The sequence below is a fragment of the Zingiber officinale genome, chromosome 6B (assembly GCF_018446385.1).
Source record: "Zingiber officinale cultivar Zhangliang chromosome 6B, Zo_v1.1, whole genome shotgun sequence".
Taxonomy (NCBI): Eukaryota; Viridiplantae; Streptophyta; class Magnoliopsida; order Zingiberales; family Zingiberaceae; genus Zingiber; species Zingiber officinale.
The window spans coordinates 92403936-92420426 of record NC_055996.1 but is presented as its reverse complement, the minus strand read 5'-3'; the positions used below and the strand labels follow the sequence as shown (position 1 = coordinate 92420426).

General features: G+C 35.0%; 1 protein-coding gene across 1 annotated transcript; it reads left to right on the top strand.

Annotated features, from left to right (window-relative positions):
• Positions 1 to 5908: 5908 nt before the first annotated feature.
• LOC121990421 (zinc finger protein WIP2-like) lies at positions 5909 to 7838 on the top strand. The gene is made up of 2 exons (XM_042544555.1): positions 5909 to 6450; positions 7212 to 7838. Exons 1-2 carry the CDS (start codon positions 5995 to 5997, stop codon positions 7713 to 7715), a joined length of 960 nt encoding a protein of 319 aa, XP_042400489.1. The 5' UTR covers positions 5909 to 5994; the 3' UTR covers positions 7716 to 7838.
• The last annotated feature ends 8653 nt before the right edge of the window (positions 7839 to 16491 follow it).

The window sequence follows — 16491 nt, the reverse complement described above, 5'->3', positions numbered from 1 at the left end:
GAACAAGGAATCAATCCTATCGTGGTGCGTCCTTATAGATACCCCCATACGTAAAAAGATGAAATCGAGCGTCAATGCAATGACATGATTGCCAAGGGCCTGATTAGACAAAGCACATCTCCTTTCTCTTCGCCAGTTTTACTGGTAAAAAAAGCAGATGACACATGGTGCTTTTGTGTGGATTATAGGGCTCTCAATGAAAAGACAATTAAAGATAAGTTTCCTATCCCTGTGATCGATGAATTGCTTGATGAATTACATGGATCCTTTTATTTTGCTAAGTTGGACCTCATATCCGGATATCACCAAATCCGAATGGAACCGGACAGCATTTCCATGACGGCTTTTCGCACTCACCATGACCATTTTGAATTTGTAGTAATGTCATTCGGGCTCACCAATGCCCTCTCAACTTTTCAAGCTCTTATGAATAATATCTTTGGCAATTTTCTGAGAAAATTTATACTAGTTTTCTTTGATGATATACTAATTTACAGTGCTTCTTGGGAGGAACATCTCCACTATTTGCAGCTCATTTTTAGAATATTACAGCAGCAACACCTATTCCTAAAAAATTCTAAGTGTTTATTTGCTCGGACGGAAATTGCCTATCTTGGTCACATCATTTCTCATTCAGGGTGGCCGTCGATAATGGAAAAATTGAAGCAATTCTCCATTGGCCACAACCCACTACTCTTCGTGCCCTTCGTGGTTTTCTGGGGCTCACAGGGTACTATCGTAAATTTGTCCAAGGATATGGAGTGTTGGCGTCCCCTCTAACTAGCCTCTTGTGAAGGAACTCTTTTGAATGAAATGAGGTGGCGGAATTGGCATTCCAAAATCTAAAGGTTGCCCTTACTTCCACACCGGTACTTGCCTTGCTCGATTTCTCAAAGTCATTTGTGGTGGATTGTGATGCTTCAGATATGGGGATTGGTGCAATTCTGCAACAAGAAGGATGCCCTATTGCTTTTTTTAGTCGTCCCTTGGCCCAAGGACACATGAAACTCTCTGCTTATGAGAAAGAACTCATTGGATTGGCCAAAGCCATACGTCATTGGCGTGCTTATCTTTGGGGACACAAGTTCCTGGTTCGAACTGACCATTATAGTCTAAAATTTTTATTGGAACAACGGATTACCAACTCGCCTCAACAACACTGATTAGTAAGCTGCTGGGTTTTGATTTTCTCATTGAATATCGAACAAGCCGAAACAATGTGGCAGTAGATGCACTTTCATGTCGTGACAACAATATTGGACAGTTGACCGCTATCTCCATGCCTAAATTAAATTTAACAGAGGACATTCAATCTGAATATTCTACTTCCCCATAAATTCAGCACCTTATTCAGGTGTCACAGCGAGGCGAAGGTCGCATGGAGTACAAGGAAGGGCTTTTATTCTTCAAAGGCAGAATCTAACTCCTTGCTACATCTCGTCTAACTTCTAAAATAATATCCATGATATATAATGAGTTTCACGAAGGATATCAGAAGACATTATATCGAATTACACGAGATTTCTATTGGTCCGGGATGAAACAGCAAGTTCACATATTTGTGCGTGAATGTCCAATCTGCCAACACAATAAAGTGGAGCATTTGAAGCCCGCGGGATTACTACAACCCTTGCCTGTTCCTCACCAAGTGTGGTCGGACATTTCCATGGATTTTATTGACGGGTTGCCTCTATCTCAAGGTAAAACTGTATTGTTTGTGGTTGTGGATCGCTTCTCTAAGTATGCCCATTTCATACCTTTATCACACTCATGAACAACTGTAAAGGTGGCTCGAGTTTTCTTTGATAACATTTTTAAGCTTCACGGTCTTCCAGAAACCATCGTCTGCAACTGTGATACAACCTTCACTAGTTCTTTTTGGAAGGAGCTATTTCGCCTTAGTGGGACGTAACTTTGTTTCTCGTCCGCTTACCATCCCCAATCGGATGGCCAGACCGAAGCCGTGAACAAGGTTATTGAGATGTATTTGCGTTGCTTTACGGGAGAATTTCTAAAGAAATAGGTAAATTAGATCTCTTGGGGATAATTTTGTTACAATACCGGTTATCACACGTGGTTCGAACTGACCATTATAGTCTAAAATTTTTATTGGAACAACGGATTACCAACTCGCCTCAACAACACTGGATTAGTAAGCTGCTAGGTTTTGATTTTCTCATCGAATATCGAGCAGGCCGAAACAATGTGGCAGCAGATGCACTATCACGTCGTGACAACAATATTGTACAGTTGACCGCTATCTCCATGCCGAAATTAAATTTAACAGAGGACATCCAATCTGAATATTCTACTTCTCCATAAATTCAGCACCTTATTCAGGTGTCACAGCGAGGCGAAGGTCGCATGGAGTACAAGGAAGGGCTTTTATTCTTCAAAGGCAGAATCTATCTCCTTGCTACATCTCGTCTCACTTCTAAAATAATATTCATGATATATAATGAGTTTCACGAAGGATATCAGAAGACATTATATCGAATTACATGAGATTTCTATTGGCCCGGGATGAAACAGCAGGTTCACATATTTGTGTGTGAATGTCCAATCTGCCAACACAATAAAGTGGAACATTTGAAGCCCGCGGGATTACTACAACCCTTGCATGTTCCTCACCAAGTGTGGTCGGACATTTCCATGGATTTTATTGTCGGGTTGCCTCTATCTCAGGGTAAAACTGTATTGTTTGTGGTTGTGGATCGCTTCTCTAAGTATGCCTATTTCATACCTTTATCACACTCATGCACAGCTGTAAAGGTGGTTCGAGTTTTCTTTGATAACATTTTTAAGCTTCACGGTCTTCCAGAAACCATCGTCTGCGACCGTGATGCAACCTTCACTAGTTCTTTCTGGAAGGAGCTATTTCGCCTTAGTGGGACTCAACTTTGTTTCTCGTCCACTTACCATCCCCAATCGGATGGCCAGACCGAAGCCGTGAATAAGGTTATTGAGATGTATTTGCGTTGCTTTACGAGAGAATTTCCAAAGAAATGGGTAAATTGGATCTCTTGGGGAGAATTTTGTTACAATACCGGTTATCACACGTCCCTCAAGGCCACCCCGTTCGAGGTCGTGTATGGGTGATCGCCTCCATGCCTATTATCATATTTGGCTGGTACTTCTCATATTGAATCAGTAGATCAGGAGCTACAAACTCGGGAACAACTTCTGAAGCATCTACGAGGAAACCTTCTTGTTGCCCAAAATCGCATGAAACTTCAATATGATTCATCCCATCGGGAGGTATAGTTTGAGATAGGAGATATGGTGTTGTTAAAGCTTCAGTTTTATCGTCAAGTAAGTTTAGCGTCCAAGAAGCATTCAAAACTGTCTCCTCACTTTTATGGGCCTTTTAAAATCATTGATCGTGTGGGTCATATCACTTACAAACTCCAATTTCCGGACCACACCAAGCTCCACCCAGTTTTTCATGTGTCCTCTTTAAAGAAATATCATGGCGGCATCCCTAGCGACCCCACTCTTCCCCCGATACATCAGGAAGATTACATTCCTTCTCCTCTAGTAGTTCTTGACTATCGCTCACATCGTGGACGCTCTCAAATTCTGGTTCATTGGGAGGGCTTATCCCCTGCCAAGGCTTCATGTGAAGATACAGTGGCTATCATGGAACATTACCCATCATTCGTGTTTGCAGACAAACCCGTTTCTAAGGGAGGGAGTAATGTTAATTATGGACCGAGCCCATACAACAAAAGAGAATCTAGAGCCCATCGAATATAAGAGATACACGCACGACAGATTTAGAAAGGATGGTGCAAATCAAGAGAAGCAGATTTAGAAAGGATGGTGCAAATCAAGAAAATTGATTCAGTTATAATTATTTATAGTAATTGATTTATTTGAGTCAAGTATCTTTTATTTTAAGTAAAATTGAGTCTAGTATCTTTTTATTTTTAGTAAGAATAAAAAATTTCTTATTCAGGGGTTGTCTTCTTCCTTCGTTGAGAAGGAACGTCCTAGTTGTATTTAAATGGTTGAAATAATGCAAGAAAAATTATCATTGAGTTTTACAAAAGAAAGAAATTAAATTCATAGATCGAGAGGTTCTCTAATTTCCTCGAGCCTCAAATCCCTCCTACCACCATAGGCCGTCAAGGTCGTAAAACCAAGAAGACGAAGATTGATCCTGCCGACCAGCCGGTAAACCGTCCCATTATACGATCCATAGCCAAGGGTCTCAACATACTGATATTGCTAACATGCGAGAATTTTGAAGTAATTCGGATTATTAATTTAACAACTAGTTTAGTCGAAATACCGAAGATAGTACCAATTCATCTTCAGGATGGATTGAGTATTCTTCTCATTTAAGAGAGATTCAAATGATAGATCTCGAGAGCTTTGCTTGCACCCATTTCAATTCTCGTGAGTTTTTGGGGTTGCAAGAAGTTCAAATATGCTATCCATTGTTTATTTTGGCTTCTCAGAAGTGTTAAAATGTAATAAGGAAAAATCATCAAAATTCTCCATGTTGAGCCTGATATGAAATCATATCAGGCTTAATGTGGGTCTGATATAGAATGATATCGTGCTCACGTTGGACTTGATATAGAATCATATCATACCCAACGTGAGCCTGATATCATTCCATATCGGGCCCAACGTGGAGAATTTTGATGATTCTTCCTTATTACATTTTAACACATCTGCGAAGTCGAAATATATTGATATTGATCAACATAAATTCACAAGACAAATCAAAACAACGATTCTCAGATCCATCCATTTTGACCAAATTACTAATAAACACATGCCTGTTCGTTTATTTCAAATATAAATCAAGATGTTGAACACATTTGTAAGTGACTCTGATAGAAAGAGAGCATAGCGAAAAAAAAAAAAAACATTGCGAAATTGATCAGAGAAAGAGAAGAGAGAGAGAAATAATAGAGAAAATAAAAAAGAAAAGTAATCCAGGTGATATAATAGGAAAAATATATAAAAAGATATATTCTTTGATAAATAATAAAGTAGTATGTATTTTTGATAAATTTAAAAATCTGAATATGTCTTTTTAGTAAATTACCGTTTTATTTAATTAATTTATTTTTCTAATAAAATTATAATATAACAAATCTTATCCATAAATAACTTAGAAATATAGAAAATCACTAAAATAAATTTTTAAATTTTTTTAAACTTTTGTAATCTTATATTTAATTATTATTACAGTTAAGTCATCTAACAACATAAATAACAAAAACAATACATTACACCTCATCCGTAAAATACTAAATAATAAAATGTTAGCACTTAGTAATTATAACGGGCCCCGGTAACGAACCATCTATCAGTTCAGTATTTTTAATCATCGTTTATTAAGAAAAAATTATATATTAATTGACTTATCGATGGATGTTTGAAAAAAAAAAATAGGAATGATTTTTTAAATATATATATGTGTATATACATTTAAAAGTAGAAGAAAAAACAAACTTCATGCTTTCTTTTTTATACAAAATCATTAAATTTTACCGTTTTACACAATGAAGAAAGCAATCAGCGGTTAGGGATGTGCAACCTGCTCTCTTGGTCCACACGCTTTCAGACCGTCCGGCTCGACCGCCCACGCCATTTCCCCCGTGAACCCCAACATCATCCCCACCACACACATCATATTTTAATCATTCCAACGCAATATTACAAGACGAAGAAGAAGAAGAAATGAAACAATTTAAATTAAACATTATGAAACACAATTAATATTCTGAATTAATATCTACACAGACAACATATCTAACCCAAGTCTCTCAGTATTAGACTACTGTTCCAGCCAGTTACCTTCAATTATTTCTCTACTATTGACTCAAAAATCACCATCCTTCTTTTTCTTCCTTTATTACGACCTTTCTTTTCTCTCTCTTTAGAAAAAAGAGATTAAAAGGCCTCCTCCTCTCGTTTCTAGCTTTGCCTTGCCCTTGCCTTGCCTTGCCTTGCCTTGCTTTCCTTTTGCATGCCATGGCAGATCACTTCACTGATTTCTTCACTCCTTATTATCTGCAGTGCGCCCGCTGTCCTCCTCTCCGGGAGGAGGCCCTCCCCCTGCTCAGCCTCCGCCCGCCCGACCCCGACGCGGAGGGAGCAGGCTGCTGCGCGGAGAGCGATCGGAGCCGCGAGAAAGCACTCGCAGTGACTCTTCACATCGGCCTTCCGAGTGGCAGTAGCACTGCGTCTACAACGACTATTACTGCTGCTGCTGCTGCAGATCGAGTGGAGGTAGATCTTAATGATAAGCATAGTTGTGACAGTGAAGACGAGAAGGAATTAGGGCACCCTAATTCGATCCAGATAGGGATAGGGAGGCTGAACAAGGGGCAGTACTGGATCCCTACCCCTGCGCAGATTCTTATTGGACCTACGCAGTTCTCCTGCCCTGTCTGTTACAAGACTTTCAATAGATACAACAACATGCAGGTGTGCTTCATCTTATACATGTTATATATATGGGTGTCCATGAAAGATCCTTCTTATATGTCACTATATATTTCTGTTTATATCTTAATTATTTTCTGTGTTTCTTTAAGGGCAAATTGCTTAACCTTGAAAGACTCATCATGTCAGGAATATTTCTTTATTGATTCGATGAGATCAGTGGCCGGTGTGCCATTCATAGGATTATATATATATCATATGAATCGATTAATGGATAGCATGTTAATTTGTTTCCCAAATCATAGAGAAGGAAAAAGAAATCGATATATAAACCCTAAATCCCACAAGTTTTTTCATATTTCTCTAATCCTTCTTTCTGTTGATTCTTTAAAATTTTGGCGACCTTAATAATTAACAAGTTGATGGAATTTTTCTGTCTTAAAAAATAGTTGTAATAATTTTTAACGCAAAATTATCTATTAAATTTCAAATATGTATTGGGGTATATGTATATATTTGTTAATTAATATCGATCTTGATCAATTCTCCCAGATTTTATCTGTTTTTTCCTTTTCAAGATATTCTCAAAACTTTCAAAATGTCATCGTCTATTCTCAAGGATTGTATAACAGTACTGCAATATGAGAATTAAGGGTAAAAGGATAGCGAGTTGAAAAATTAGAGGGGGTTTTCTAAATTTTTCCCAGTAATATCGCTTGGAGTATAAGACATTACCTTAATTACACAAAAGCACCTTATTTTTCCTTAATTAATTAATGATTGACGGCATGTAATATATATAGATGCATATGTGGGGTCACGGATCGCAGTACCGGCGGGGCCCGGAGTCGCTGCGGGGGGTTCAACCGACGGCGATGCTCCGGCTACCATGCTACTGCTGCTCGGCCGGATGCCGGAACCACATCGACCACCCGCGCGCGAAGCCGCTCAAGGACTTCCGCACCCTTCAAACCCACTACAAGCGCAAGCACGGCGCCAAACCCTTCGTCTGCCGGCGCCGTCCCAACGACTGCCGCAAGGCCTTCGCCGTCAAGGGCGACTGGCGCACCCACGAGAAGAACTGCGGCAAGCTCTGGTACTGCGCCTGCGGCTCCGACTTCAAGCACAAGCGCTCGCTCAAGGACCACGTCAAGGCCTTCGGCCACGGCCACGCCGCCGTCGAAGGCGCAGCTCCTTTCAATCCTCTGGAGGCGCCGCCGCCACTGCCGGAGGAGGAGGAGGAGATGGAGGAAGAAGAGGAGGAGGAGAGAGAGCCATCGTCAGGGGTCGAACATGCACCGTTTTGATTGGTTAATTAATCAGTTAATTCTAATTAATAATTAATAATTAGAAGCATGCTATATATGATTAATTAGTTTGCTTGGTTTTGTAATTGTATGTCTTAATTAATGTTGCACTGAAATCAAATATGCATGCATGATCATGTTTTATAATCAACTATATATAAATTGATAGCTTGAAAAGATATATAACTTTTGTATATGTTACAACAATAAGTTTAGGCAAGATTAATATTGGATATGGCTCATCTACCCTAAATTAACCTTAGCAAACACAATTAATGCATGCAGAGGAATTGAGTAAAGATAGTTTAAAGTATGGGCAACTGCAAAAACTCAGTATACACAGCAATGCTTCGTTGAACATGAAAGCAGTCAAGTCGAGAGGAGGCATGTCATATCAGTCCAAAATGAGTCCATAATTATATCAGAAGCCCTAGGAGTATGTGTATATCAATAATATAGTTGTATATATAAGCTAAGTGACCAGTAGGAGTCGTACTGTAGCACTACTGGGAATGCCACTGCCATAGATGTGGCATATATATCAACGTGAGAGAGGCTCCACCATGCAGATCATGCAGAGGTCAGATGAGGTTACACCAAACTTGATCCTTACGCTTTGTCCACTTGTCCTTTTCAATACTTCCTCTCAGTCTCTGCAACATTAATTATTTATATATATTTATATTTATGTTCTCCGTTCTCTATACGACTATACCCATATCCGATTTGTGTGGCCACGGGCTTTTAAGTATGTTAAATGTATATAATATATAAAAATATTATATTATAGGATGTATGTAGTTTAATTTATTTATACATTAGATTTTCATGTGTGAATAGAGTCTGGAAGTTAATGTTGCATGATAGAGTGAAGGCTATAAAATTTGTTACTGGATGTATGATTTGATAGTAAATATGTAAATTTTAAAAAATAACATGTTAAATGATGATATTTTTTTAAAACAACCTTCGCACCTTGACATTTGAAATTATAATTTTTTATCGAATCACATAATTAAGTTTCTAAATATTTAAATTATATACTAACTTTCAAATGACTAAATAATGTACCTATACTTATTTTACGCCTCTCATTTACACTTGCAGTCGATTGTTATAACTTTATTAAATAAATAGATTTTTTAAAAATCTATTTGGATTAATACGAATTAGATTTTTTCTAATTCCTATTAATTCTCGTGATTTATGTATTTCTACCTAGAAATCTCGAAATGACATGAAACTAAATCTTATATGTTTTTTTAATTCTCCTAATTTATTATATCCATGATGTTAAATATCAAATTGACACAATTATTGAGAGTAATAATTTTTTTAATACGAATTAGATTTTTCAGACACATTCATGTTCAAAAAATTATTGCTCTGAATATATTATGTCAAATTGATATTTAAGAATATGAATATAATCAAGAAATCTAAACGAACACATATGATCTGGTTTCATAAAATTCTAAGCTCCCTAAGTCTATCAGTTGATTTCGATCAAAATCAGCTAATGAACCTAGAAAACTCAAAATTACATAAAACGAGGTCTTATGTGTTCGTCTAGTTCTCTTGATTATATTTATGTCCTCAAACATCAATTTGGCACAATATATTGAGAATAGTGATTTTGTTAACATGAATTAGATTTTTTTTTAGACACATTCATGTTAAAAATTTATTTCAATTTTTTGACCGAAACTCTGTAAAAATCAGCTAATGGATCTAGAGAGAGTTTAAAATAATATGAAATTAGGTCATCTGTATTCTTCTAATTTTCCTGATTATATTCATATCTTTAAACATCAATTTGACATAATATATTGAAAATAATGATTTTTAAATATGAATAAATCTTAAAAAAATCTATATTTTTTTAAAAAATATTACACCAATCAACTGTTATACCGTAGAGTAGACTGGTGTAAATGAGAGGCGTCAAATGAGTATAGGGAACATAATTTTTTTCATTTTACAAGTTGGATACTTGATTTAAATATTTAGAAAACTTAACTACGTGGTTCGGTAAAAAATAATTAAAAATGTATGAGTATATATATAATCTTCCAAAACTTATAATATATTAATTGATACTAAAGTTATATTATTAATTTGGATAATAAAATTTTGAATTTCGAAAATAGTTAGCAAAATCAGTATATAATTATTAAGTAATTTGAATTATAATATATTGAAGATCATGTCTCCATTTTTGAACGTGGAAGAATTCAATCTGGTGCAGTTTAGGAGACACTCAAACCCAAGTGCCCCCTTGGAAACTTTACCATTAATTAACTATTTATTTACAAAGCAAAGAATGAATCAAGAATAAAATCCTCAGGCAAAGGTGGAAAGCATATATATCCATAGTACAATTGACAGACATGGCAATTTACTGCCTTAATTCCCTGGGTAGTTGAAGTGTCAAGATCCCAAGAGCTAAAGCCTTTCTCATTCTTGTCTTCTACCTGCAGCATCTGCATATACATATCTTGTACACATTCCATGACTGCAAGTGAAACTCACAAAAACAAAACTTGGCCATGCAAAGAGACATGAATGAAGACCCCACAGGAGAATATATATTTGTGCCTTCTGAAAAAAAAACAAATCCAAATGGAGTTCCTTGTTTAGTAGTAGCATTTACCTTTTTTTAATTAATATCCCCTTGTTAACTGTCAAAGTTCTCTAAATTAATTAGGCATGCATGAAGCTAGCCATTACTTATACTTAGATTTGAGGTATTATGTCCTCTTGATATATTACATACATCTTCATTCTTCAGTAACATAGTAAACCAAAATACATATATGATGATAATGCTTCGATCAAGAATTCACTCAACAAAATGAACAATCCATTGGAATTAATTAACAAGCTCATGATGGTTAAAAGATATATGACACAAAAAGAGCAATCATCGATCTCCTTCCTTAGCCTTCTTTTTGACAAGAACAAGGTTCCCCTCATTATGACATGAATGAGAAGAATGGTGGTGTGGGAACAGCTCCAAACAGTGCGATCGAGAAGCTCTATTTGATGAACACAACAGCAAAAGGGAAGAAGAATCTTTACTTTCTTTACTAATTTTTCCCTTTTCTGAGAGAAAGATGGCCATTTCTTCAAAAGCAGATCCACTACATGTTACCTGAACAGCTTTGGAGAGCTCATAAACTGCAGCAAGAAAAACCCAGCTATATATAATCACTGTTTCATATCAGATTGACCAAAAGAGACTACTCTAGTTAATTAGTATTAAATTTTTAATATGTAAATCTATTAGACTTTTTCTTAAATCTAGCACAACCTTTTTAATATATTGTGTGCTCATTTAATTGACAACTCTATCTAGCTAGATTAAGAAGACTTTTAGTTGCAACACAAGGTAGTTTGTTCCTTGGCAATTAATAAACTATGAAATGCACCATCACATCACTTTGTCTTTTGTTCACCTAACTAAAGGGCAACTCTCTCTCCTTAGCTTGCTCATGAGTTTAATTACTTGTTTTGAAAAATTCTCTTCAATTGCAAAGATGGATCATATGTTCATCCTTCCCTGCCCCTTTGCTTTTGTTTTAGGGCATGCAAAAGTGTGGTCCGTGCTCTTTGTCCATGAACAAAGAGAGGAATTTAGCACTGCACCAAACAGTAGTAGTCACCTGATGATTGCCTTGCTGTGGTCCTCTGCTCAAACTCTGGTTAACTGCAGTGGGAGTTCAAGAACATTGATGGATATGAGCAATTTTATAAGGGCCTAAATAAAGACCCACATTTTTTAAAATTTTGCCTTTATTAGTTTTTTTTTAAATAATTCAGACTTCTTTTCTGATTCATCTAACGGATAAATTTGAAATATAATTTATACACACTTCACTTAGAGATCAACCTTTCAAATATTAGTCCCTATTAAGATTTAAAATTTGATAATCTTTTTATAGTTTTACCTTTGTTGTAAGAAGCTATAGTAGCTTGCCAAGGGAATAGCACATCACCTTAGCTAAGTCCAATTGCCCCTTTGGACACTTCCAATACAGCACTTCTACCTTGCGGATCCCAAATTTAATTTAGTGGAACTGGAGTCTACTTTAGACAAGTTACATTTGGTTTGATCTTCACAAAGTTTGATCCCTACTCATTTAGTACAAACTAGATTAGTATAAAGTATGTTGTTTAAATCCAATAAGATGGATGAAATCTATAGGTAACTAATTAACTAACTAGAGAAATTTCAAAAAAAACTTAATTCTTTATTATGGACAAAAGATAAAGAAAAGACACACCCTAATCATAAAGTAGACTTAATTGTTGTTCTTTTTTTTTTCCTTTAATTAACTTTTCCTCCCTTCCCTTTCACTTTTAAATTAAAGTGATAATATGTCATCACCTTTACCCTACCATCAATTCCATCAGAAAAGCCTAAAGGACATGATAGGTCAGAAACATTCATCTACTGAAATCTCATCTCATTCATGCATAGGACTAAGTCTTTGTTTTGTTGCATGAAATTCTAACAATTTTAATAATATAAATATATACTAAACTTCTGTATATACAAAAATCTACCTGAATTATTTTCTAAAATTTATTGATTCAAAACCAATTTTCAAATAGATTTACATTAAGTATGAAAGCTTCTCCTCTCTTTCTCTATTTCTCTTGTGGTTAGAGCTCTCAATGAATTTTTTTATAATCTCAATATGTCACATCAATAATGTGAAAATTTATTAAAACATCTCCGAGCTCTAAATGTACTTTTTTATAATCCAATTCATAACATGAAGTTACATGGCTCCATGCATACTACATTAATTTTAAGACAAAAAGGTAAGTTTGAGTTTTCACTACTACTCTTAAATTAAAAATCTCAAATCTCACATCTACAATGGTTCAAGGTTTTTTATTCAACTTTTTGATTCTACAAAACTCTCATAAACCTTGCATTAGATATGCCCTTAGAACATCTCCAATGATTAAAGCTCTAAATGATTTTTTTATGATCCCAATATATCACATCAATAATATGAAAACTTAGAGCATCCACAGTGGAAGCTCCGAAGAAGCTCCCACTGTGAGCTGACATCTCTTAAAAACCTCCCTCCCATAGTGGAGGCCGGAGGGAGGTTTTTCAATTTAATCGAAGAAGCAGCTCCGTAGTTACGGAGACACTTCTTCAACATTTGTCTTTTTTATATTAAAATATTTTTTTAATAATTGCAAAAAAAATATAGAGAACACACAATGGCTAAATTTTTAGCTATTGTCTACCATTGAACAATGGCTAACTTTTAGTCGTTGTTCAACGGTTAAAATTTAATTTTTAAATTTTTTTACAAATATCTATAAATACAGGATCGATTTCATTTTTTTTTTATTCATTCCATTGTTATCTTTGCTCTCTACTTATTTCTTCCTTTCATTCCCTATTTGTATTCGAGATGGATGAAAATCTCAATATTTCATTTACAAATCTTTTGAATTCTTCAAATACAGAAGGAAATACATCTTCTCAAAATACTCGTATTCCTCCAAATATCCAATATCCTCATATTTTCTCTCACACACAATATCCTCTAAATTTTTAAAATATTTCATGTTCCACAATATCCTCCAAATTTCTCAAATTTCTAAAGTTCTCAAAATTTTTTGACAAATCCAAGTAACGTCGCTCCAGCTCCATTTGGTATGTATCCACCCCAAAATTGATCAGTCATGGGTAGCCAACTTGGGATGCCTTATCTTTACGTATTTTCTCCCACTCAACCACCGATCATACTTTTGAATGAATCAAGAAAGGCTATTATTGATCCATCTATCAGAGACAGAATCTCTAACACCAGCATCTGTTCCAGCAACTCAGTTGCCACCACACTCATCACAAGAAGAGCGTGAAGTTGAGCTGGAGAAAAATGAATCGAAACGAAGATTTTGGTCTCTCGATGAAGACATAGTCCTTACAAATTCATGGACAACTATCAACACCGATGCAATTATTGGTAATGACTAGAAGGATCAAGGTTTTTGGAAACATATAGCTGATTACTACAACTAGCATCGTCCCACTGGATCTATAACGAGAAGCTATATCAACGACTGAAATCATATTATTATAGGTTTGTACAAATAGTAAATGAATTTTCTGTAACCTATAATATTTTTTATACTCATTATCAAAAATGGTTAGAGTGACGAGAATGTGTTGGCAAATGCATTGAATATGTGGAAAGCCAACAACAATAACAAGGATTTTAAGTATATGTATGTGTGGAGGGTTCTCAAAGAGTATGAGAAATATACTACAATCAGTTGCTCATTACTCTAATAAGAAGGCAAAGACATCCGAATCAGGAAGAAACACTTCAACATCAAATCCACATACGAGTGTTGATTTGGATGACTCTGAAGTTCGCATTCGTCCGATAGGAACAAAAGGCAACGAAGTGGAAGGGCAAATCTAAAGTCGGAGAGAGTGACACAATGGAACATAACATCGACAAAGAATGACAAGATATTAAAGAATATCACATACAAAAGATACTAGTGAGATGACATAAGGATAACTTTATTTACCTGAGAAAATGGTTGAAAAATTAAACAAAGACATGGTCTAGTATAGATGTGTTTAAGTTTATTTTTATAAATTATTAGAATTTATATCTTTTTATTTGATACACTATAATATTTATGTATTTTTTAAAATTATTAATGTTAATTAATGTTAGGAATTTATGAATTTAAATTTTATAAAAATTTAATGGCATATAATGTAAAATATAAAGGAGAGATAAGAATTATACATAATGAAAAATGTGGGACTCATGAAGGAGTTGTTGAGAGGTTTTTTGATACTGGAGAGCGATGTGAGATTTTTTACTTTTGATGTGGCGCAGATGTGGTAACAAAGGAACTCTCAATAAGCTCTAACAACTGTGGATGCCCTTATTGAAACATGTCCAATGGTTAAAGCTCTAAATAAATTTTTTTATTATCCAATTCATAGCATATAGTTACATTGCTGCATGCATATTACATCAATTTCGAGACAAAAGAACAAGTTTGAATTTTACACTATTGTTCTTAAACTACAAATCTCAAATCTCACCTTTCCAATGATTCAAGGTTTTTTTTTTTTCATCTTATTCGCCCTTACACTAGCATTGTGAGTTCATCGTACACCTTGTTTCCATGTCTACTATTCTCAAGCTCATTGCGTATAAGGTGCATACATATTTCTTTAGGCCCACCTCTACCAAGAAGCCATTTACAGAGGAAGAAAAAAACAACATATAACACATTATCAAACAACCTTTCTGATGATCGACGTAAGTAAACAACAAATATTTGTGCCAAAATCTTTGGCATAACTCAAAGAATATGCCTTGGCTGGAATCTTATGCATCAATGAGTAGTACTGCCCTGCATATATACATTCAAGCCCACTCACGGGTGCATGTCTTCCTAGCTCAGAACCCTGCAGGGCTCCACCATTAACACACACCAATTCTCAGCTGATTCAATTAAACTTCACATGCACACAATCCAAACCTTGTGCGAATGCTCCGGACGTACGTGACAGAGTATATAGATATATACAGCCATTAGTGAACAGGGAACTGATCGAGCAAGCTGCCATGACAAACAAGTAGATTTATCTCAAATTTTTTTTATTGCTTTCCTTTTAATGATTAAAGCTGGGAAAAGGCAAACAGTGAGAAAACATCAAGTTCGTCTCGAGGCTTTGTACTTTTGGCCTGCTGGCAATCACTAAAAATTAACGTGGAATAATTCCATATGTTTGTCATGACTGAATGAGATATAATATATCTTTGCATGGCTTGAAGATTGAGAGAAATTTTTTAAATTTGTTTGGGGAATTAACTGTCTGTCCCTTGCACATGAACTGTATGAAGAATGTAGGACATTTTCAGAAGGATTTCTGAGCTATATAAAACGGTAAGGTCTTGTGTGATTTGAACAAGTTGTGCTTATTATTTCATCTGATGAGTCCTTGTCAAAAGGACATAATAAACCAAGAATGATTTGAGGGTTAATTAATTCCCGGAAAGATTGTTGTTTCTTGCAGTTTGTTGCTGTGCATGAAAAAAACTAGAGCACTGTCAAACTCATCTCGATCGTTCTTCGTTTAAATAAAGCGATTTTATAAACAATCGATTGATAATTTTAAAAAATAAATTCGAGATAAAGTATCATTTTTATTTTAATATAGTTTAATAATAGACACATTAAAAATTAAAAATATAGATTTAATATAACATATAAATTCATTATTCTAGTTTTACATCAACGTGAAATACGTTTAATTTAATTTGTACTGTTTTGCTTTTTATTATTATAAATAAATTTAGAATAATGTAATAAAAGATAAATATATATTTCTTATGATGTGAAATTTATTTATGTAGAATAATTTATAAAATTTTTATCATTTAAATTTATAGTTCAGAAATAAAATTAACAATTATTCAATGTGAATCTGAACCGAAGTCACGTAACTGATTAAATGTATCGACATTCACATGAGATTCAAATAACTAATCCATCAACTCGTAGCTTTCTGTATTGCAATATAAATTAAATATATCCCTCTTCGTTGAAATGAGCGCTTACTTTCTTGATATACAGCGTTGAAAGAAAAAGAATAGATCACAAATCCACTGAAGGAAATACAACTAATTTGGATTTCACAAAACCAGTAAAGTAGTAATAATAATGGATTCACTAATGCATGAACAAAGATACAAGGCAAGGCTTG

Coding starts and splice junctions, on each gene's coding strand:
- LOC121990421 (XM_042544555.1), top strand. CDS start 5,995: ATGGCAGATCACTTCACTGATTTCTTCACTCCTTATTATCTGCAGTGC. Junction 6,451..7,211: donor ATAGATACAACAACATGCAG/GTGTGCTTCATC, acceptor TAATATATATAG/ATGCATATGTGGGGTCACGG.